Below are 22,676 nucleotides of genomic sequence, written 5' to 3' on the forward strand. Positions count from 1 at the left end.
ATTTTTCCATCCCATAGTTACCACCTAAACTCTAGCTACCACCTCAACTACTCTACTACTCAACTCAACTACTTGCCTTTGGTACCAGGTACTGATAGCCTTCATGGACCACATAGTTCGAACCGGGTCCAAACTCACTTAAGTCTAAACTGTTCAAGTCTCCTTTAACTCTCTGGGGTCTTGGATCTGTGTGTTAATATGTCCAGAACCCAGTTGGATCTGAATGAACCTGAGAAAATGCATTGTCAATTGCTGATGATGTCGTTTTCACCATGGAAGAAAACGCAGAGAAGGTGAATATTGGAAAAAAACAAGGTTTTTTTTGCAGGCAGAACAACATAAATAGAATAATTACAAGGAGGTGAAACCAACTGACACATCAGCATATCAGTTCTGCCGGTTTTTGTGTTCACTCTCTTCCTTGGTCTATTCAGGTCACTGGGTGTAATTTTAGATGTATGTTGGCTTTCTATGGGTCTATTCGAAAGGACCCAAAGTTTTCAACAAAGCCTCTACCAGTTGTCACTGGCCTGCAGTGTTTTCATGTCATATTCATAGTACTATAAACTTGCCTATGCCTAATGGAAAACCAAAAAAAGAAAGTAGAGTCATGCTGATTGAAAAGTGCTACTGGATCACTAGAGTGACAGTCCACTGCTTTGTACACCCACCAGCCACCTCCACCACCTCCACAGGACTATGTGGTCATTAATAAATGTAAATCTAATTTGTAAAAACAAATGTTGTGCTTTATTTAAAAAAGGATATTGCAAAATTATTTTTGTAAAAGGGATCTTTCCATTATTTCATTTTTTTATATATGGTACAGTGCATATAATCAACACTGATGTTGATTATATGCACTGGGGTTAGCTCATCAGCTGATTTGCACCCATGGTCTCAACATAACTAAAAATAGAGAATGATAAAACGCATTACAGACATACATAATAACACATACTAATAAGCTAATTAAAATCAGAACTTAGCATAAGAATGACCTTTATAAGCACCACCCCACTTGCAAGCAAAAACAATAACAACAAACAAAAAGAAAAAAAAATCTGTAGAAAGCAGCAACTAGCTGCAAACACAACATGAACACATTATCACATCGTAAAGGTGATAATTAACAAATGAACTAATTATCATCTTGTAAAGGCAGCAGTTTCCCATTTGCAGTTCCAACAGACATATTTGCATTCATCTGGAGTGAGGGGCCCCTTTAGCTTATAAACGCCACATCCTCATCTGCTAGTCATTACATTTCTGCAGTTTGATGCTGTGCAGGTGTAAAGTGTGTCCCTCAGAATGGTCACTATCAGCAGGTACCTGCTGATATTAGACGCAGAGTGCAATTACAATGGATTCAACCTGAACAAAACCAAAAAAGGCTAAAAAGCCCAGTAGAGCTGAGGGAAACTGTGATCATTGTAGCATGTGTGGGTTTTCTTCTACAAGTGACAAATTGCATGGATCACTGACCCCCCCCCCCCCCAAAAAAAAAAGAATGATTAATGAAGCTTTAATTTATCACGGGGACATTTTAAAGAATCTGCTGAGTTAATCAATAGACTTTAATGTGGAGTCAACAAGATAGCAGCTTACATGGCTTTACCCCGGCTGTATGTGTAAAACTGTAAATCAGTGAATCAATCAAGTACAATCATTAAGACCACTCACTAGTTGCATCTAAAGAAGATATTTACATTTTAATTAGATGTAACTGCGACACAGCGTCTACAGCAGGCATGTCTCTGTTTGGTTGACTGTACTGTCTCTGCTGTCTACGTTGTAACAGGCGAGGAAGACGACACAGAGCATTTCTCCTCTAAATTACTGAAGCGGACTTGCGTTTTGATCTCAACATGCAGTGTGATCGTAACATGGGACAAGCCATGTTTATCCCATCAGTCCTCTCTGATATGGCAGCTATATCCACACATGCCAAATTACTTCCTGATTGAATATGTGTATGGTAGTTCTGTGACATGGAGACATTCTGGTGCTTTGATGCACACAGCACATGGCAGAGCTTTAAAAGGTTCACCTAGGTCCTTCCCATTAATTATAACCAATTAAAGGTTGATTGGGTTAATCCAGTCTTAAGTCAAGTGTTATTACAGGTTGCGTCATTTGCAATCAATCAGAGCTATTTACAGGTTACAAGTTACATGGGAAGCAATGACATGGAAAAAAGGTGGGTACCAACACAGACAAGGCAAAAAGCACGGCTGGAACAATATATTGTGCAGCTGCAAGGCACAAATGTGCTCTTACGCCCCTGTGGACCCCCTGACACGTTCTTGCTTTTGTGTAATGTCTTTTTGTAGGCCCAGAAGTGAGCAACACTCTGGTTCCCCTGCCAAAATTCAGAATGCATACAACTTGTAATTTGATTTAGCTCCCTTATCTCTTTTATAAATGCATTTCCTCGTTGTGTGACTTGATGTTGACACACTTAAAAGTTTGATGTGTTGACACTTATGTTCCAGACGATAGTCTATAGTTTCATTTAGCCACTTTGATGTTAGCAAACATCAATTTTAAGACACGTAAAAGTTGAAAAACACAAGTAGTGTTCTGACCTCAGACATTATTTCATTGCACCAAATTGATTGCTAACTCTGTCCAAGACATGAAGCCTCTGTTACTTTTGGTGGCAGTATTCAGTATACCATACACATGTAGGCTTTAAAATAGGGTAGCTTTCCATTATAATGATATTAATAATGACTTGTTTTCATCAATTTTGGATTAGGGGGAATTCAAAACACTGGTCATCTCTTTCACCCTTCCTACCAAGCCTAGTGCATCCCTCAACATGTCAAGCATGGATACAGGCATTTGGCATACAGTGGTAGGTGAGAGAGAAGCCGATATTTACAAATACATTATTTAAGAGGAACAAACACAAGCCCAACCTGAGTCTGCAGCTAAGCTCATATTGACTTTATAGATGACAATCTGGACTTGATTAAAATGATGTGTATCAATCAAATTTTTTACCCCGGGGCCCCCAATGAGTTTAATCCAACTATGGTTAAAGGCTGAAGTGAAGTGAAGAGAAACATCAATAAACTTGATTCCAACCCAAAAATAGGCAAGACTATCACAGAGATTCTTAAACCTTGTATATCCTGATCATATCCAGGTTCAAGAAGATGTGGTGCTAAATGAAATAATTGCTCTCAGACAGAAACACTGTGCACAGATGCTTAAATGAAACACAAACCTCAGAATAAGGAATGACAGCTCCGGATGACGTGAACATAATTGAAAATGATTTAAAGGGGGGAACGGCTAAATTGACTGATGGAATAAGGATACACACATCATGGCAGTGCGCACACGCACACGCACGCGCACCAACACACAGCAGCGAGGAGAGGAAATGGATTGCAGCAATCTGCGGCAAAATGATTAAAATCGTATGTGTCAAAAGCTGGTGTCACACACACACACACACACACACAACGGAGCGCACAAAAGTCAGAAAATGGCAACACAGACACACACACACACACTCATAGAGAGAAGTCGCTGGAAAGGCCTAATATAAATCAAGTCAAAGCAACAGCCCTTATGCTTCAAAGTCATCTCTGAATCGCTTATGCACACACTAAGCCCGGCTATAGGAATACCAATTTATAGTCCTCTATCATATCAGTCCGAGAGAGGGGCCAAAGTGGAGGGGGGGGGGTTCAACGCGAGTGGAGGGGAGAGAATTTGCCACACAATACCCATTTATACATTTCAATCGTATCAAAGACAGATAAAGAAGAAAAAAGAGGAGACTCCTGCAACGATACTGACGTTCACACGTACAGTAGATGAACCAATGAACTCACTCGCTCACCCAGTCACTCGCTCATAAGAGTCCCAGAGCTGCGAGATAAGAGAGGAGAGTGTTCTGGGGAGAAAGCTTCCTCATTGGTGTGCAAAGCTGCACATGTTCCAAGCCTCCCTTATATCCCCCGCGTGTGTGTATGTGTGTGTGTGTGTGTGTGTGCACACGAGCACATTCTCTCTCTTCCCTTCACTGCCACTAAAAAGACACAGAGGACCTATTGTGCCCAAGGAAGGAAAATCACTCCATTTTCAGAAAAGGAGAGGAATGAACAGCTCTCTCTCACACACACACACACACACACACACACTGCATCCCTGCCTCTCTCTCACTGCCCCCCACCCTCCCTTTTTCTTCTCCCCTTCGCATTCACACAGCAGCTGAAATGGCGAGGCTTGTTAGAAAGGAAGACCACATGACAGCATTCACAGCTTTGCTTACCGCAGCATCTCCCCTGCTTGCTGCGTGTCTTAGCACCAGAAACCACGGATGAAAGCAACTCGATACGCAGTCTAAAAAAAAAAAAAGAAGAAAGTTACAAAAGGCATCGCAGTAAATGCATTACAGGGAAAATATATTTTAAAAAGGAGGAAGGAGAAGAAACGAGGTGTTTCATGCAGCTCAACATAACAGAAGACTTTTTTTTTCTCAGGTGTCCAGACCTGCAGCGTGTTCACTCTGGTGCTCGAGTGTGCTGCAAATGATATTATCCCAAAAAATCTGCTTACTGAGTGAAACCCAGCTTCCTACCTGCTAATATTAGTTTATTGAAACAATCTATCATGGGGGAATTGTGACGCAGTGGGGATCTACTGATGTAAGCGGCCCAATTCGTACTAGACAGAGGGATTTGACTGAACCTCTGCTGACTGACGCAGCACGCGTGGTGGGGGAAGTCCCCATTATCAGTGATTTTAAAAGTAAAGGTCAGTTTATTTTCCGTTTATTAAAACTTGGCTCTTATTGTTGTAGCTCAGTGCACTGTTAAATACAGTTTGTTATTTCAACTTTCAGAATTTAAGGTCAACTCAAAGAATCTAGTTGTCACATGGCATTTATTGAACATTTTTGGTATCTCTGTAAACCACAGAATATAAATGGTTAATTTTAAAAGAAATAACCATAGTTCATCATGGTTAGTTTTGTTTTCATAACTGTGAAATGAAATAACCGAGTTTTCTTCAAACTAAAACACGTCTATGGAAAGAATTAACGCACAAAGCAGGTGGAGGCATCTACTAATGTGCTGTTTCTGTTTCTTTGTTTCTTTCACATATATAATGATTAATTAAATTGAATTAATTAGTCAGTTTAACTCTTTGTCTTAACTTGAAAGTCAGTTAAGTAACAACTAAATTTTGTTTGACTGATAAAGTTAAAGGATATAATTCAGTAAATACCAAAAGTGTTGTCAACATCAGCCACCAGTGCACCAAGTCTATGTGTCATGTTGTAATTCTCACATCACTACCCCGCAATGCACTGCACAAATTAAGAAAATAATCAAAGGTGCCATTTTATTGACAGGTCTTTCAGACTGAGACTGTGTTAGCAAAAGTTTCTTACTGTATGTCCATTTCTTTATATGACCATTGCAAAAATGTACAGTCGACTGCATACTACATATAAGTGTAATACGTAGTAATGAACTAAAACATACTGTGTGATGAAGCTGCAGATAGTATGGATGCACCAACTCTGATCCAAACTATCTTCAGTTTTAGATGATCAGGTAAGTTTTAGCATGGCCAAAGCAATGTGAATACTGAATGTTTCATTTAAACACTAAACATAAAAACACTTCCTGCATCATAAACAGCCACATCCACAATGGCGGTATGGCTTAACTTGAGGACCGATCACAAGCTTTTTCCAGTGCTTTTAATTCCCTCTCACCTTCAGAGGACACTTTTCAAAGAGAGCAATGGTCTTTGGAAGGCTGTAAGGTGTGGCTGAAAGCTCTGCAAAAAAAAGCTTGTAAATGGACCTTATTATCATTGTATATCACAGTTCCCCATGAGCTAGATTCCTTCAGTGCAACCAAATTAGGTAGAGAACAAAAACCAAGACTGAAACAGCTAATGCAAGCAGCTTGTAACATGTGGTGTGCAGGGACTGTCCCAGTGCCTTCAAGCTTAGACACACCTTACTTTTGCAGCAAAATTAAAAAGCCACAAAGACTAAAAAGCAGAAGTAAGCACAGCAGTTTTGCTACCTCAATCTGAAAGAAGTGAAAACTTGCTCATCTAGCTCATGCAGGGGCTCTTTTCAGGTCCCAGGCGTCAGATTGGACCAGGGGCCGGCTGCCAGGAACGTTTCAGCACCTTGGACAGTTGCACAATGGCCAGTGCAAATCCAGCAGGGGGACGAGAAAAAAAAAAAACAAGAGGACAAAAGATAGGGGAGGAGGTGGAGGAGGGTGGTGGGCTCGGGACATACAAAAGAGATGGGTGGGGGGGGATTTGGCTGCTGGTAGGCCATTCAGAGTATACAAAGGGTCAATGTCAACTTGAGTTTAAGGACAGAAAACGGAATTAGCATTAGAGCGAGAGGCACAGTTCATCCACAGCACACAGCTAAGGAAGAGAGGAGGACAGGACCGTAACTGCACAGCGGACAGCGAGACCCACACGTTCGCACATCTGGCAGTTTTGAATGGTAAATAGATGACTGGACTTCCTGAGACACAGTCTCTGGCAGAGTCGCTGCTCTTTACGCTGCGCGCGATATTTTCATTCACAATTCACTGGTGTCAGAGTTCTCGTCTGCTTTGATTCGATTTGATACAACGCAGCGACGTTTTTCAATTCACACAACTGGTGTGGTTTTTGAGCTGCAGTACGACGGTGGGGAGGAGGAGGGGGGTGGGGTGGCAGAGATGGTTTCTAGCAGTCGGTCCTCTCTACACTGCAGTCTGCTTTCCATTTTCAGCACAGGCACATTTTCTTTTACTGCTTATCCACAAGGGGCTATCCACTACTGTTAACTGCTCCACTAATGACAATTCTTGTCTCCTGTTAGATTACAGTGGCCAAGAAGGAGCAGTTGCTGAGGAACTCCACATTTTTTTCAATCTGCATACATCTCTGGAGTCCAAACTGTACTTTTGTTTTGTTTTTTTAAGACAATACAATCACTTTACAACCCTGAAGAAGATATTGACCCTCTACATCACAACATTAGCATTAACTGTGAATCACCATGGATGGATGGAGGGAGGGGATTTTAAGTGGGAGGAGAGGGGATTTTAGAGAAATGCTGCGTCAGGTGGAAAGACAGAGGGATGGAAGGGCTATCATTCAACCCAGAAGGAGCAAGACAAAAAAGGAAAAACACCTCGTCAATCATTTCACCGAAGAGAGAGCGAGAGAGGAGAGTGCTGCAGGCAGGCTCTATTTTAATTTTCTCCGGCTCCCACCGCGCACACACACACACACACAGACACACACACACACACACACACAGTCACACATTAGTACAGTCCACAGCATCCAAAAATAATCATGCACAGTCTAAACAAAATGTACCTCAAGCTCAGGATCTTGACAAAGTGCTTCAGTGAAAATTTAATGGCGCATTTCGGCCATGCTGTATTGCTCCCCTATAGCATACATAGTTATCTATAAGATCTCCAAAGACACTTAATATCCAAAGCAAATTAACACCATCCTCCATGTCAACAACTCATATATCATTTCACACCCAGTCTCAAGTTCATTTATATCTTTTTTTTTTTTAAACGGACAAATAAGTCTTCAAATTTTACATAAAGATTTGATTCTTTAAAATACAGCACTTTCAAAAAAAAAAAAAAGAAAAAGGAAAAAGGAGAAGAAGGAACATTTCCATTTTGCAGAGAGCATTGTTGATAAAATAGTTGAGTGCAAAGGCACTTTCTGGAGTTAAGTAGAGTAAGATTTCCCCGCTTGTTGGATGTTGAAAAGGTTGTTTTTTCTCTTTACGCTTTAACACTCACACTCACCATTTATCTGTGTATGCTAAATATGTACAGGAATGTCAATCTGGAGCATTTCCTCTTCTACAAAGAATAATTATTCCATATGTTGTTGTTTTTTTTCTGTTTGTTTGTTTTGATTTTCACAAGGAAAATAAAAGACAGTTTTTATGAAAAGCACAAAGCCGTATTTGTACAAAGTCTTGCCCATTATATACCTGCCGTCATCAAAGTCTTTTAGAATTTCATTTTTCAACAAAGAAGAAATAATTTATAGCTTCCAGAAGAAAAATAGAACTGCATAATAATATACTTCTTATACTCCTTTTATACATTTTGGAAATGAAAAAAACAAAAAACCAAGAGAAGAAGAGGGAGGGAGGAAAAAAGGCTTCGGTTCTCTTCCAGTCAATCATGTAGGATTGAACACAGATAATATAGATATATAGATAGGGCTATTATTACAGCTTGATGATTATAAATGCTGCACAGAACCAGAGGGGGTGGCGTGGGGGGGGGGGGGGGGGGGACTTAATCTATCTTACAGTTGGCTCATTGCAGTCTGTTTCTCCAGAACCTCCAGGTAGTCTGGTTCTGTTTTTAGTTTCCCGGGGAGCAGGAGAGGGTGCTCGTTGTTTTTGGAAGGGTGTTCGGCACCGTAGTATTTCCTGGGGGTCCCGTACAGCACAGTTTTGTTTAGCCTGTCCTGATTGGTGATGTGCCGCCGGGCTGTGGCGGCTTCGTAGGGGGGCACGATGCAAGGTCTCTTAGGTAAAGTGCAAAAGTTGTAATTGAAAGGAGGGACGCCTGCAGCTGTGGGCAGCTCTTTATTGGGCCTCTCCCCTAAGTTTTGATACAGCATCTCCGGAGGCTCTGGGGTGGTCAAACCGCAAGATGTTGGTGATTTATCCATAAAATCCACTGTGCTAATGGTGTAGGCCCCTGGGCTGCGAGTGAGGATGTCATCCTTTTTTGCGTCCAGGGGCCCAAAGCTGAGCTCCTTCAGGTTGCGGTAATACGCCACCTGTTCGCCGTCTTTCTGCATGTAAATAGGGTTTTGGCACATGGAGCCCACAGGTGGGGGGATGTAGTTATAGACGTGGCTTTCTGAGGTTTTGTCTTGGGTCGGTTCAGGAGTGTAGGAGCCATACTGAACTTGGAAAGAGTTGAGATCTAGGTTGTTGACACCTGTGGGCACATGTTCTATGCCTTTACGCCGTTTCAGGACAAAAACAAAGAGGCCTGCGCCAAAGCAGACAGAGAGGATGAAAACTACAAGAAGCCCAAGAATGAGGACTGAAAGAGGGACCTCTGGGTGTAACTCAGGGGTGTGCAGCTTGGATTCTGTGGGGCTGACAGAGCTAAAAGAAGAAGAAGAAGAAGAAGAGGATAAAGAAGGGGTGGTGGCTACAGTGCCAGGGCTTATTAATGTAGGGGTTTTTGTAGGGGGGGCATGTTGTGGTGGGGGCACCTCGCTAGGCTCTGGGCAGATGGCCTCATTGCGAAGTGAGCGCAGCAGGCGTCCGGCATGCTTTGAGGGCGAGTCACAGGTGATTTCGTTGACCACCACGCTGGTGCTGGACAGCTCCATCCAGTTTTTGAGCGCCACAATGTCACACGTGCAGTCCCAGGGGTTCTCCTGCAGGTCGATCTGGATGAACGCTGACAGCTGGTCTAGAACGCCTTTGACAGGAAGGTAGGAGAAGTGGTTATTCCGCAGGTTTAGCCTCGTTAGCATGGTGCCCCCGAAAACGTTGTCGGGCAGCGCTCTCAGCAGGTTGTTGTTCAGAAACAGCAGCTGGAGGTTGTGCAGAGAGTTGAAGGTTTGCGGTAAAATCTCTTTGATAATGTTATATTCCAAGTAGAGATACTGGAGTGACTGGAGACCAGCAAAAAGTGACTGGGAAAGGGACTCAATGTAATTCCCGTTCAGATAGAGGCGTCTGAGGTTGGTTAGATTCTCAAACGCACCTTCCTGAATCACTGCGATCCTATTATTCCCTAAATGGAGCAGCTCCAGAGAGCTGTACTCAGTCAGATCAATTCTGTAAATCACTTGCAAGTAGTTACCAGTCAGATGGAGTTTCTTTGGGTAGGACGGCTTGGGGTTGAGCTCACTGATGTTATGCAACTTCCGCTCTTGGCAGTTGATGTTCAACCCGCTGTCGGGGTTTTGTGATGTGCAAACACACACGCTGGGACACAACATGGGCACAGGGGAGCGCGTTTGGTAAACCATAATGGGCCCAAAGACATGTTTGTCCTTCGTGATGCGAGGGGTGGGCCTGTAGCGCATTTTGGGCGGGCGGGAAGCTTTAGGGGCACGTGTTGGGGTGACCACGCCGGGGTGGTAGGTCGGGGGCACGGCCCCTTGAAAGTGAGAGTCAGATGGGGGGTGAACACGCTCGCCAGCGTTTCTGCGCGGGCACAGGTCCTGTTTGATGAGCTGGGTGATGTCTTTCCCGTGCAGCCTGAACGGCGTCTCGCACACTATGTCTCCCACGAACACCGAGATGGTGTCCAGCCAGGATTTGAGAGGAATCAGATCACACGTGCAATTCCACGGGTTCTCCTCCAGCTGAATCTCCATGATGCCGCCTATGTGCTCCAGAACCCCGGCAAACGGCAGCATCTTGAGCCGGTTGCCGCGTAAATCCAAGTGGGTGAGGAGCACGAAGCGGAAAATGTTAGGAGGCAAAGACAAGAGCAGGTTGTCATTGAGGATCAACACTTTGAGCTTATTCAGCTTACTGAAAGCACCGGGCTCTATGGCGCTGATATAATTATAGTCTGCCTGTAAATACTCCAAACTCTCCAGTCCTGCAAAAGTGTCCTCTTTAATTACCTCCAGGTTGTTGTTGTTCAAGTGGAGCCGCTTTAGGAAGCGGAGCCCGTTAAAAGCTCCCGTTTTGATCTCCTGCAAGCCATTATTCCCCAGATGCAGCGAGGTGACATTGCCATAATTGACAAACTCATTGGCGCTGAGCCGTGACAGGAAGTTTCCATTTAGAAAAAGCTGGGAGATTTTATTTGGGGGCACCTGGAACTGACTGACGGTGGTAAATCCTTTATTCTCACAGTTGATGTTCAGGATGTTCTCCCGCTCCTCGCAGGCGCAGCGGATCTTGCAGATGTCTTTGGAGGCTGAAGTTTTGCGGCTCTCCGTCTCGGCTGGCGACAGGCTGGTGACCGTGAGGACGCTCAGCAAGAGGACGCCGCTCAGCATTTTTACAGCCAAAGAAGGTCGCTGAAATATAGATCCAGCATTTAACTTTGCAGCGGGAGCCTTGGGGTGGAGAGATGAGAGAAAAAAAAATTAGGGAGTGAGTTCTCACAGCTAGGAGAGGTGGGAAACAGAGCTAGAGGCGCTCATACACACACACACACACACACACTCACACACACACACAAGCACACGGACGCGCAAAAATAAAAAAAAAAACGGACGCATCACCGTTGTTTGGTGTCAAAATGGTCTCGTGACGCAAGGGAGATGTGCACATTCCTCCATTGACCTTCACATGGAATCAAAAACAAAAAAAAAAAAAAGAAAAAAGCACCTTTAAAAAAATCAATCCATGAAAAGAAAACAAGCCAAACCACCGCAAATCACCGGGATCCTGTGTGCTGGACGGACTTGGCACATTGTCACAAACAGAGGGGGGATCTGAGGGAAGAACAAGCGGCTTTACTGCAAGCCCCTTCTTTCCTCACTGAGAGCTCCGGTTTAATTTGTGGCTGCACGCAGATCACCGGCAGCTGCAGCCAAACGTTCACAGAGACAGACCGGCTGCGAAACGTCCCCCGTCTTCCCATCCACGCAGAAAAAAAAAGATGTTATTTGTTCATTTTAGTCCAGGCAAAAGAAAAAACATACTTTTTTAAAAAATCCACAAATAATGCGCAAAGACGCACCATGACGCACGGGCGGCTCTCCTCAGTGCCTTCTCCAAGAGGACGGAGAGGGGGGAAAGTGAACTGGATTGGAGAGGAAAGACAGCAAAAGAGAGCGCGCTGTGAGAGGGAGCGAGAGCGAGATGAGATATATATTCCCGGAGCTGAGGCATATCTACAGCCTTGTGCCGACGGTCCTCCTCCTCCTCCGCTCCGCACACTGTGAGCAGCACTGAGCGTCTGCTACTGCCCGACTGCGTTTGTGTGTGTGTGTGTGTGTGTGTGCGCGCAAGTGTTTGTGTGTGTGACTGAGGGAGAGAGAGAGAGAGAAAGAGAGAGATGAGCCCAGGGGCCGTTACGTCACCGGTACAGTCAACATCAACACACACATACACACATATACAGGATCCCTAAACTATACTCTGGCAAAAGTTTCCACAGTTATTTACATCGAATCCAGATTTACCTTAAAGTTAAAGGGGAAGGGGAAGACAATCAGTTTTCACCTTTTCTGTGATGACAGTATGATTCTACTTGTTATTACATTGACACACTCTCTGGTTTAGGGACAAGAAAAACATCTATAGTCAACTAGAAACTGAAGGCAAATGTATTGTGTGCCGCTTCGTGTAAACACATTCAATTCAGCTCCAGTGTTTAAAGAACTATCAGGAAACTATGAACTATCACATAACAGGGATCCATTTAACAGCAGAGCCTCTGGAGCAGCACACCACAGCAGAAACCCCTCATCTAGTGGATCCTTGTATCTTCAAAGCAGGAACGTGACATCATCCTGCAAATGTAACGTTACAGTAACATTACTACACAGTACTATGATAATATTGCAGCCACTACAGCAGCTAGAGTTTTATTAGATTTTTTTTTTTACCTATGTTGCCACTAGGAGGCAGGAAAGGCCTCTGTTCTGTGTCTCCATGTCTCTCATTATTTCCCCCCAGTATAATTGTCTTCCGTTTGTTCACCCTCATGTTCACACACATTTTTCTCATGTCAGCCTCTACACACGTCATCATCGTGACACATGAGCGGAGCAAACAGTAATGGAGCAACTTCCTCATGATACTGAGCCGAATGGAGCGCTGGCATCTTTACCTGCATATACAACATATCATGTTGAACTTTGAAGTAGAATACACTCAAATACATTCATATGTATAAATATCATTCATATACCTTTATACTGAATGTATAATGTTAATGTTACAAAGACATTCGCAAATATGATAAATGTAAAGTAAAAAATCAAGAGACTCATCATGTCATACCTGAATTTTTAATTTTAGCGTGTGTACTTAAACTTCAGGAAAGAATATGAAGTAGGAGTGGAGTACCTTCTTAATCAAGTACTTGTACCTTCACCTGAGTATAAAGTTTGTGTACCTCTACCACCTAAACTAATTTCTATAAATGCCTTACACTCATCTCTATACATTAGCATTATTCATAAGACTTCTACTGATTTCTATAAAGATATAAATATAATACCTGCTCAGAACTCTCTTTCACCTGCTTAAAGATATGTTTACTGACAGATGCAGCCATGCCAAGGATAAACTGCCTTACTGTATCATACACAGTATCTGGAGGCTTTTAAGCACTTGAGCAATTTTTTGCCTCTGCTATATCTCAGATTTTCTAGAGCGATGTTGGCAGCATTTCTTCCACTTAGCGTTGTAATAAAGGAGCTCTGTCTGACTGGCCTGAAGAGGAAATACTCTCTAGGTTTGGAGTGAGGCTTGTGCTCTGACATTTGTCTGAAAAGCACTGACTTTATCTCCTGGAAGAGGCACCCTGAAAATAGGGTTACTTGGGCTAATGTAATTTAATGGCCTCTTGCACATTCTTGCATAAAAGCTGAAAAAAAGGGGTCCCATAAGCTGCTTATAGGAAGAATGACCAAATCACAGAAGCTAAGGTGGCTGGACTTTGAAGACATCCAAAATGTAGCATACGGGTGGATTTGGCAAGGTTTTTCTGGCCTTAGGTTTTTCTGCAAAAGTTCAGACAGCAGTCCTTAGACGACCTGGGGCTGCAGTCGGGGTGTATAATGCCCAAAGCTATTGCCTAATGGAACTTAGAGCCTCACCATGACATATCTGATTTGTGGAGGAGTACCTTAACTCAACTCTATGAGTCAGTGCAAATAAGCCATAGCACAGGTGACATGAAACCTGTGGAGGACCTGGACCGCTGCAACAGCTGTCAGCGCTGACTCCATGCTCCTGACGTACTGCAGGCTGACTGAGGACTGACAACAGGCTGTGACATCCGGCCAGGCGAGGAGACACAGAGGTGAGGTTGATTTCCTCCATGTCAGGGTCTGATAAGGCCGGTCTAGCTGTGGCAACATTCTCAGAGTTTTTAAAAAAACAGACAAAGTACAGTCTGCTCCAAAAGTATTGGAATTCACTTTAAGGCCAGTGTATTCATGTTCGCTGTGCACTGAACAGATTTGGCTTCCAGACGCTAGAGAATGTTCAGAATTTCAGCTTTTATTTGATACATTAAACAACATTGAACTCAGCACCTTTTGTAACAAATGACTCAAATTTGAAGCAAAGCAAGAAAGAAGCACTTTCCAACACGAATGAAATGATCTTGACGTTTCAGTGCTGTTGGAGGGGGCTGTGAGCTGTACTGGTAGTATGATGTTGTGAAGGAGCGTTGAAGGGAAAACCCCACAGGTTTCCATGTGAGACCAGGTGGGTATATATTGTCAGAGCACTGCTCTGCAGCACATTTGTCAAGTCAGTCACAGGCCACTGAGGATGATTGTACCTGAGGCATGTGTGCGCTTGTGAGAGAGAGGAAACAGGCTCGAGTAGGGTAAACTATACCAGCCTTTCTAAGCTGATATCCATTTTTATTTCATGTCTAGAAGCACTTGGCCTGAATAACGACACTTCGGAATGTATAAAAATCACAAATGCAATCCGGCCATTTTAAAAGAATCGCTACGATCTGTGAATCTGCTCATCTGAGTTACCGCTTTTTTGTGGTGAGTGTGCTGCTGGAGGAACACTGACACAAGGTGTGGGGTCAGACTGAGGTAATGAAGAAGTGAAGGGGATGAGGAGTGGGAGCGAGGGAGTTGGAGAAAATCTCAGAAAAAGAGATTGAAGGATTGCTGTTTAAATGGTTTTGACGTATGTCTGCGAGTGGAGCCGCAGCGCTGGGGTTCACCGTGTGACTGTCACAGAGGATTGGGTTTCATAAATGTCTCAGAAGGATCACATTTGGAAAAAGAGAAAATCCACCTTGAAACAGAAATAACGTGTTGTTTAGTAATCAGCTCGTCAGGCCAGAAACGTTACAAATCAGCCTCAAAACCTTTTTAGATTCCAGGGGACTGCATAATATTGGTAAGTATGTTAACAGCATACTTTTAAAACAGAAGAAACACATAACTGTATAATGAAATATAAGAAAACATAAGAGAAAAATAGTGTAAAACATCATTCTAGGAGCAGAAAATACTGCAAATGATAATAGCACCGACTCTAAAAGTACCTTCTACTGGTGTCATTATTTGATACCATGGGTATGATGTGAATATATCACATTTTGGTGGAGTTTAGGCACCAATAGATCATGGATAGGCTTAGGCAAACATATTTCCCAGTTAGGTTAAGTGACCAAGAAAATAAATCTTTCTTGAACTTACAAATCTTTCTTGTGTGGGTAAATCCTGCACAGACCTATCCAACCACCCCTCCTCCTGCTCCTCCTTGCATGGACATTTGGCTAAATATAGCACAGCACAAATAAAGAATCTCACAATGCAGATTGGGCTGTTTATTGTTGTTTGAGATACCAAATAAATGGATGTAGTAGAACAATTTGATGCGTAATAAGTGTTAATCAGTTTCAGCTGCATTGGAGTTAATGAAATTAACAACAGTTGAACAAGAGGGAACAATGAGACGACCTCAAACATAGGATTGGTTTTACGTTAGGTGGAGGCCACTGACATATTTTTCCCTTCTCATGTTTTCTGACTGTTTATCATTAGTTTCCATTCTAGGGTTAGTGTTGCAACTGGCAGCATTAGAGCCCTACAGATGAATCCAAGTCTTCCAGGATGGCACATCGATAACAGTCATTGCCAGAAGGTTTGCTGTGTCTCCCAGCACAGTCTTAAGAGCATGGAGGAGATTACAGGAGACATGTGGTGAGAGTATGCAGGTAGTTCCTGGAGGGTGAGGGAATTGATACCATTGACTGGCCCCCACGCTTGCCCGACCTAAATCCAATAGAACACCTCTGGGACATTATGTGTCAGTCCACCCGATTCTGCCAGGTTGCACCTGAGATTGTCAGTTACGCCCTGATCCAGATCTAGGAGGAGATACCCCAGGACACCATCCATCATCTGTTAAGAGCATGCCATTGTCAGGCATACATATAAGCATGTGGAGGCCATACAAACTAACGAGTACCATTTTCAGTGGCAGCAATGAAATATCAGCAAAATGGACTAACATGCTACATCATCTTTTTCACTTAGATTTTCAAAGTGCCAATCTGTGATCTTTTATACAGATAGCCTTACATTGAGCAGAATCAGATTTGTTGAATCCACACTGGCCAATAAATTGGTTCTACCTCTGATATGCAGTTTAGGAATTTATTCCCACCAATTTGTTGAAGTTACTGCTGATGAAAAAAACTGTTACTGTTGGTGTGACGTGAATTTTGACAGCACATGCATCTACGAAGCAGTGGGTGCATACTTGTCCATGAAACACTATTTATTAGCTGACACCTTTATTTTATTTATTTTTCTTATTTACTTGCAATTAACACATTTTTTGATTAATTTTATATCCTGGTTGGATGTTGTTTTGCATCTCTATCCTTTTCTGATTATTAAAGTTTTATTTAACGATAGCCAGTTAACATGCATCAAATAGCCATGTAAAAATTGTATCTGCTGTAGATATTTTCACATCTTGTAGGTCTCTGCTGCATCTGCAAGCATGGTCAGTCTATTGTTCATATAATTTGATATCATGATCTGGGCTTTTGTTCCTCTTTAACTATTAAGCATAACAACAATATACCTATATTTATGCACAGAATAAAGTTGGTTAGGTTGATTAGGGTTAGGCAAAAACAGGATAGTTTTTTGGTTCTGGAACAGTCTATTCTTAAATATGTACATAACCTTTTATACAGATAACCTTACATTGAGAAAAACCTAATTCTTTGAATTCACACTGGCCAATAAATTGCAGTGACATAGACTCCTGTAACATTACAGGGCTTGTACAAACCTTGTCTTCAGATGCCTTCTCTATTTTCTGAATTGCATCATCTATCAGCTCATGATCTGCTCACTTGAGTTTCAGTTGCTGTTGTTTGTACTACATTAAAAAAAAAACTCACATTATGCGATGCTATGTTGTCTGCTGTTCTTTTCTCTCTTCTCTTTCCACTCACCTTAACCAGTCCAGGCAGATGGCCGCCCACTCTGAGCCTGGTTCTTCTGGAGGTTTCTTCAGTTAAAGGGAGTTTTTACTCTCCACTGTCACCTAGTGCTGCTCATGTGGGATTGTAGGGTTTTATATATAATTCTGTGTACAGTTATATTTTGTGAGGTCCTAAACCTTGAACACTGTAAAGTGTATCAAAATTACTTTTGTTGTGATTTGGTTTTATATAAATAAAATAGAATTTAACTGAATTTAATATTTAATAACAGTGATAATGGCTGGAAAACGATGAAAAAATATGACTCTGGCAATCCTGAAATAATAGAGAAATAACAGCTGATTCCCATGCTCCCAGTGACTTTATGGAGTTTCTGGTTAAATTTTAGATGAATGTGTTACTGTCTATACCACATTACACTTACTGTTCACCTTATCTACAATAATCCACACACAAACAGCTAGCCAGTTATGGTAACTGCCTATGAGTGACTGATTTTATATATAAGCTCTGTGTTGAACTTGGTTTTCTTTCTTTGTGGAGCATTTTGCATGACAGGTCAGGGGCTACCTTTTCTGGCAGCTTGGAAATAAATGAGTGAACGATGGTACATAACTGGTCTCTCAACATTGTCTTCTCCATTTATTTGAGCTTTCTTTAATTGCAATACCAGCTGTAAAATGTGCTAATGTAAGGATGGACTGGAGTGGACTGGAATTGATCTGGTCAAATTAGAATCGCACTGCTTCTCACTTTTCCAGCTCCCTTACTTCTAGCTAGAATGGTGATTCAGACAAACCATCTTAGATACAAATTTTATTCAAGAGAGTAGCATGTATTCTGTTTTTTTGCTGCGGTAAATTACCCTTTCAGAATCATGTACAATGCAAATGCATTTACTTCAAACACCCACTCACCTGCTGGCTTGCCTATTGATAAATTCAGTAATTGTCAGCCTAAGCTGGAGTTTCTACTGAGTTCCCACATGACAAGGAAAATAATACGTTGTAATGAGACTCACCACAGAGGCGGTAGAATGAAATTTTCATTTTGGTCCCAGGCTGAATTTCTTGTGGCTCTCAGGCTAAAAACTGCTTAAGACTTGCAGTGTTGAATGATACTTGAGCTTGATAGAACACTGAGAGATAAGAAACCTTGTTGCTCAATTTTATAACATCGTCCTTTGGACAGGTTTTGCTTTCAAAGTGCACTTTAGGTGACAGTAAGCTACATTTGTTATTGTCACAAAAGGTGTAAGATGAAATCTATCTTTAAATGCAAGGTCAGTCACAATCTGCTTCTCTTTTTGTTTTTCCTTACACAGTTGTACATCAGCACACTTGGTGTGGCAGAGCCAACAGAGTGTATGATTTGAAGGCAGATGAGCACAAATCTAATAATATACTGATATATGCAAAGCACGTTGACTCAGTCATAAAAATGAAATGTCAGAATTGGGAGCGAAAAAATCAAAGAACAAATATGGAAATGGCGAAAACTGAGGGATAAGATGGAAAGATTAAAGAAAGAAGGATGATGGGATGAGGTGAATGAGTAATACACTCATGCAATACACACTTTGGAATATGGTGGGTGTCGGCTATATCGATGCAGAAATGATACGACAGAAACAGACCCTGCCTTTATTCCAAATTAAAATGACATCTATACAGACCACACCAGTATATTTTTGGAAAGAGATTGAGATTAGAGTGATGATAAACATGGAAAATTATAAAAAGAAATAATAAATGGGTCTAAATGCAAAGTAGGCAAATTTAAAGTCAGAAAAATGAAAAATCTAGTTCTCTGTGATGCTAGCCTCTGAATAGATGTCTGAAGATGTAGGAAAGCTAAATTAAATGTATTATATCAAGACAGAATACTGTGAATACTAATGAAATTTAAATAGTATTTTTTATTTAATAAAAATAATTAAAGTAGTTTATTTAAATAAATGTTTGCCAGTTATATACAGAACCGCTGTGGTTTTTCACCACAGCTGGAATGTGAAGCTCAGGGAGTCATTTTCCCCATCATCCGCCCCCATAGGGGATATGACTATTAAAGGAGCATTAACATTATCAAATGATTTTTCTGGGTTTGCCCTGAGGGCTGTCCCTAGCCATAGAAATCAACTAATATGTCAGTGGTTTAGGACCACACAGAAGCCTACAAGCCTAATGATCCTTGGCATCATGAATTCAGTTTATTAGGCTGCTTGAAAATGATTCATTTGGTTACTTAGCCTATCTATCCAATGGGAAACTAGCACGTTTTGTATCTCTAGAATCTGTTGTCTTCCTATAGTGTTTCATCATGAAAACATATCAAACCATAATGAATAATATTCATTATATTTTTCTCCAATATTTGTTGAGTCTGCTAAAAAAGTGAAACAATGATCATTTGAAAATGAACTGTACATTTCAAACGTTGTGGCCACAGTTTGTCCCCTCCCTATTTTGACATTTCAGTGTGCCAGTGCACAAAGTCAGGTGCTGTGGTGGAAATTGGCTGGCTCTCAAACAGCACTGACCTCAGCCCTGTAAAATAAATGGGAACACCAACTTGATAAACCAACTCAACTGCCAACTTAATATTTTACTTACTTAATATATCCTGATATTATAAAATCTCTACAGAGTCAGACTGTCTGATGTCAGTAGGGAGGTTATTTCAGAGGAAGGAAGCACAATATGAAAATGCTTTTGGGTTCTCAGAGAGGCATTTGAAGTACATAAGTGTTTTTAGCAATTGGATAGGCCAAATAATGTTATTCCAAAAAATTACATGGTTGCTAACCAGAGGCGGAACTGGCTGATTAACAGCTTCCTTCAGGGATTCACACTACACAACATGGGATAAAAGAGAAATGTCATTATAGATCTATTTTTACCTCTACAGGATTTAACGTGATACTATTTGGGGTAAGTTATATGAGTATACTTATTTCATTCCTCATAAATGTTTTAGACCAGATGTTTCTGAATCTCTGCTTATAGAGAAAATGAATGGGTAAATGTTTTAACCAAGGTTATTAAAAGGAAATATATTTCAGTTTTGTTAAAGCTTGATTCAATGAAATAATTTTAGCTTTCAGAGCACCATCTTTTCAAAAACTCCAACAGCATGTGAAAATACACAAGGAGATAGAAATTAATGGCCATAGTACACATAAAATCTACAGACAACAGGACTTTATTAGGAAATATACAGGAAGACATTCACTCCTGTGTGTGTTAAATCAAACTAATGGCATCCTTGTATTACGCGGCAAGCTTTAATCCCCACACTGAGCAGACTGCAAATCTAATCCTTGAGAGTGATTGTAGATGGGTGGCTGCACTTGCTGGCTTTTCACTGTCAATTTATCAGACTGCATGAACACGAGGATGGTTGTCAGTGCATCACAGTGTCTCCATCAATCCATTCCCAGCAAACACAAGGTCAAATGTGGGGTACAACAGGTGGAGACATGTGATTATGTGCAGTAGGGGAGGCATGGCTAGTCATAAATTACCATTTTCAAGTCTGGTTTCTTATGTCATCTCAGAGAAGATAAGTAGGATACATGAAAAGCCTGGAAAGTAGGAAGGATTCAATGTAAACCCAAAATATTTTCTAGCATTAGAACATTAGAGCATTTAAAATGTGAAATGAGATTGATCCTTGTTGGATTCTTAAGTAATAAATTACTTTATTTTTGAGACTGTAGTTTTACAGTACATATTAATATATACAGCATTCTGCACACATAAGCCTACTTCGCTGGTTCAGGATTTCCTTGCATATCTCATGAGAAAACAAAACCTGTTTCAAATCAATAACTACCCTGTACAACAATCAATATGAGCATGTTTGGATCTCGTGCTTTTTCTGTTGCATGCATTTTATTATGTGTCTATTTGCTTATTTAAAACTATTGAGGTTTCCATTCATTAAAGGTGCAGTGTGCAAGATTATGAGAGAGTCTATAGAAAACTGCTGGATAGTGTTGTGGTAACTGGGGTTGCAGTCCCAGTTGTGGCCTAGCTCCAGTAGCGGTCTTTAGGCAAGACCTTGTTAGTCACTTTGGATAAAGTCGTCTGCCAAAATGACTACAGCATATTTATAATAACTTTATAATCAACAATATAAGCAATTTTAAAGCAAGTAGATTTTAAGAAAACTAACAATGACTTGTAGGAAGTGAGCAACAAGAATTAATGCTCTGTGTCAGCTACAGATATATCTGATCTGATGACCTCTAATTTAAACTTTTTGAATTTGAATTTGGTGAATCTATTGAATATGATTGTGCTACCACAAGGTTTCAGCATCTTGTTAAAGGAGAATTCAACTTGTGTTTAGGAAGATCCAAGAGCCAAGCTGCTAACTCTGCTTATGAATGGCTGTTCTAGCAACTGAGCAACAGCTGCCCCCTGCAAAGTTAATCTGCACTAATTGTTCACACTTAATTCAACTTCAGTAAACTATGGCGTGATGGTGGTTGTGCTCGTTGAACAATAGTGAACCATCTTGGCAATGTCTTTTAATGGGGCTGAGAAACAGATGAAGCCATCATTGTTTGTTGGCTGTATTGAATCGTGAGCAGAATGTAACTGTACATACCTGTAACTTTGTGACCATGTCTCGTAAGCGACTGAAATCTAACTAGCTTACTTTTTCACTGCCACTATTATGACTGACAACTGTAGTGTGTTCCAAGCATGTGGGGAGATAGCTTACCGCCAAGGACCAGGACCAACAATGAACAATGAGCAATGCTATGGAGTGGGGATGGTCTTGCAGAAACTGTTGCATAACTGCTAGTTTGACGTATTTAGTTATGCTAAGTCAAGATGTGGACTCTGTAATTTTAGTCAAAACAAAGCAGAAGAGGTCTGAGGTGATTGTGCCTTTGCTGCTGTGGCTCCTAAACTAGGGAATGACCTACTTCTGCATATTAGACAAGCCTCTTTATTTCCTGTTCTCTCCTCAAAAGCTATCCCTTCTCTAGGCCTTTGATACTCAGTAAGATGTTTAAATACTGATTTATTGTACTGAGAAATTACTTTTTTATTATATTTACTTTTTATTTACTAACTACTTGTTGTACAGCACATCCATTATCTATTGTGGCAGTTTTTAAGTGCCTTATGAATACAGTTTGGATCAGATTGGATTAGATTGTCTCATACAAAGTGGGCATCCACTGGCTCTCCAAGAATTCCACCCGTGCACCTTTGATCAGAGAGCTACCTGAATTTCTGAATAGACATTTTCAGAACCCAAGAGGAGAAAGAAGGTGAATACGGAGACTGGTTAAAATTTTAAGCATTAATGTACTAGCTAATAAAGATAATACTCTCTGAAAAAGTAAAAGGGACTTGATTGGGCCTCAGGCTGTAATAGCTGTCTGACTCTCAGGACCTTAGAGAAGAAGCAGAGAGAATCAGTGACAGCGTTAATAAAATTAAACATAGGCTGCTGCACAGACGTCAACAAATACTTGTTAAAAATATGCAAATTGGGTTG

The 22,676-nt window shown here is 41.3% G+C and overlaps 1 protein-coding gene across 1 annotated transcript; it reads right to left on the reverse strand.

Annotated features, from left to right (window-relative positions):
- Positions 1-8,314: 8,314 nt before the first annotated feature.
- slitrk2 (SLIT and NTRK-like family, member 2) lies at positions 8,315-11,926 on the reverse strand. Its single transcript, XM_026357106.1, has 2 exons — positions 11,260-11,926; positions 8,315-11,091 (listed from the first exon to the last, which is right to left on the reverse strand). Exon 2 carries the CDS (start codon positions 11,029-11,031, stop codon positions 8,347-8,349), a length of 2,685 nt encoding a protein of 894 aa, XP_026212891.1. The 5' UTR covers positions 11,032-11,091; positions 11,260-11,926; the 3' UTR covers positions 8,315-8,346.
- Positions 11,927-22,676: the final 10,750 nt, after the last annotated feature.

The sequence above is a fragment of the Anabas testudineus genome, chromosome 10, assembly GCF_900324465.2.
Source record: "Anabas testudineus chromosome 10, fAnaTes1.2, whole genome shotgun sequence".
Taxonomy (NCBI): domain Eukaryota; kingdom Metazoa; phylum Chordata; class Actinopteri; order Anabantiformes; family Anabantidae; genus Anabas; species Anabas testudineus.

What these genes read in the sequence shown, in the direction of transcription:
- slitrk2 (XM_026357106.1), bottom strand. Translation starts at nt 11,031, where the DNA reads ATGCTGAGCGGCGTCCTCTTGCTGAGCGTCCTCACGGTCACCAGCCTG.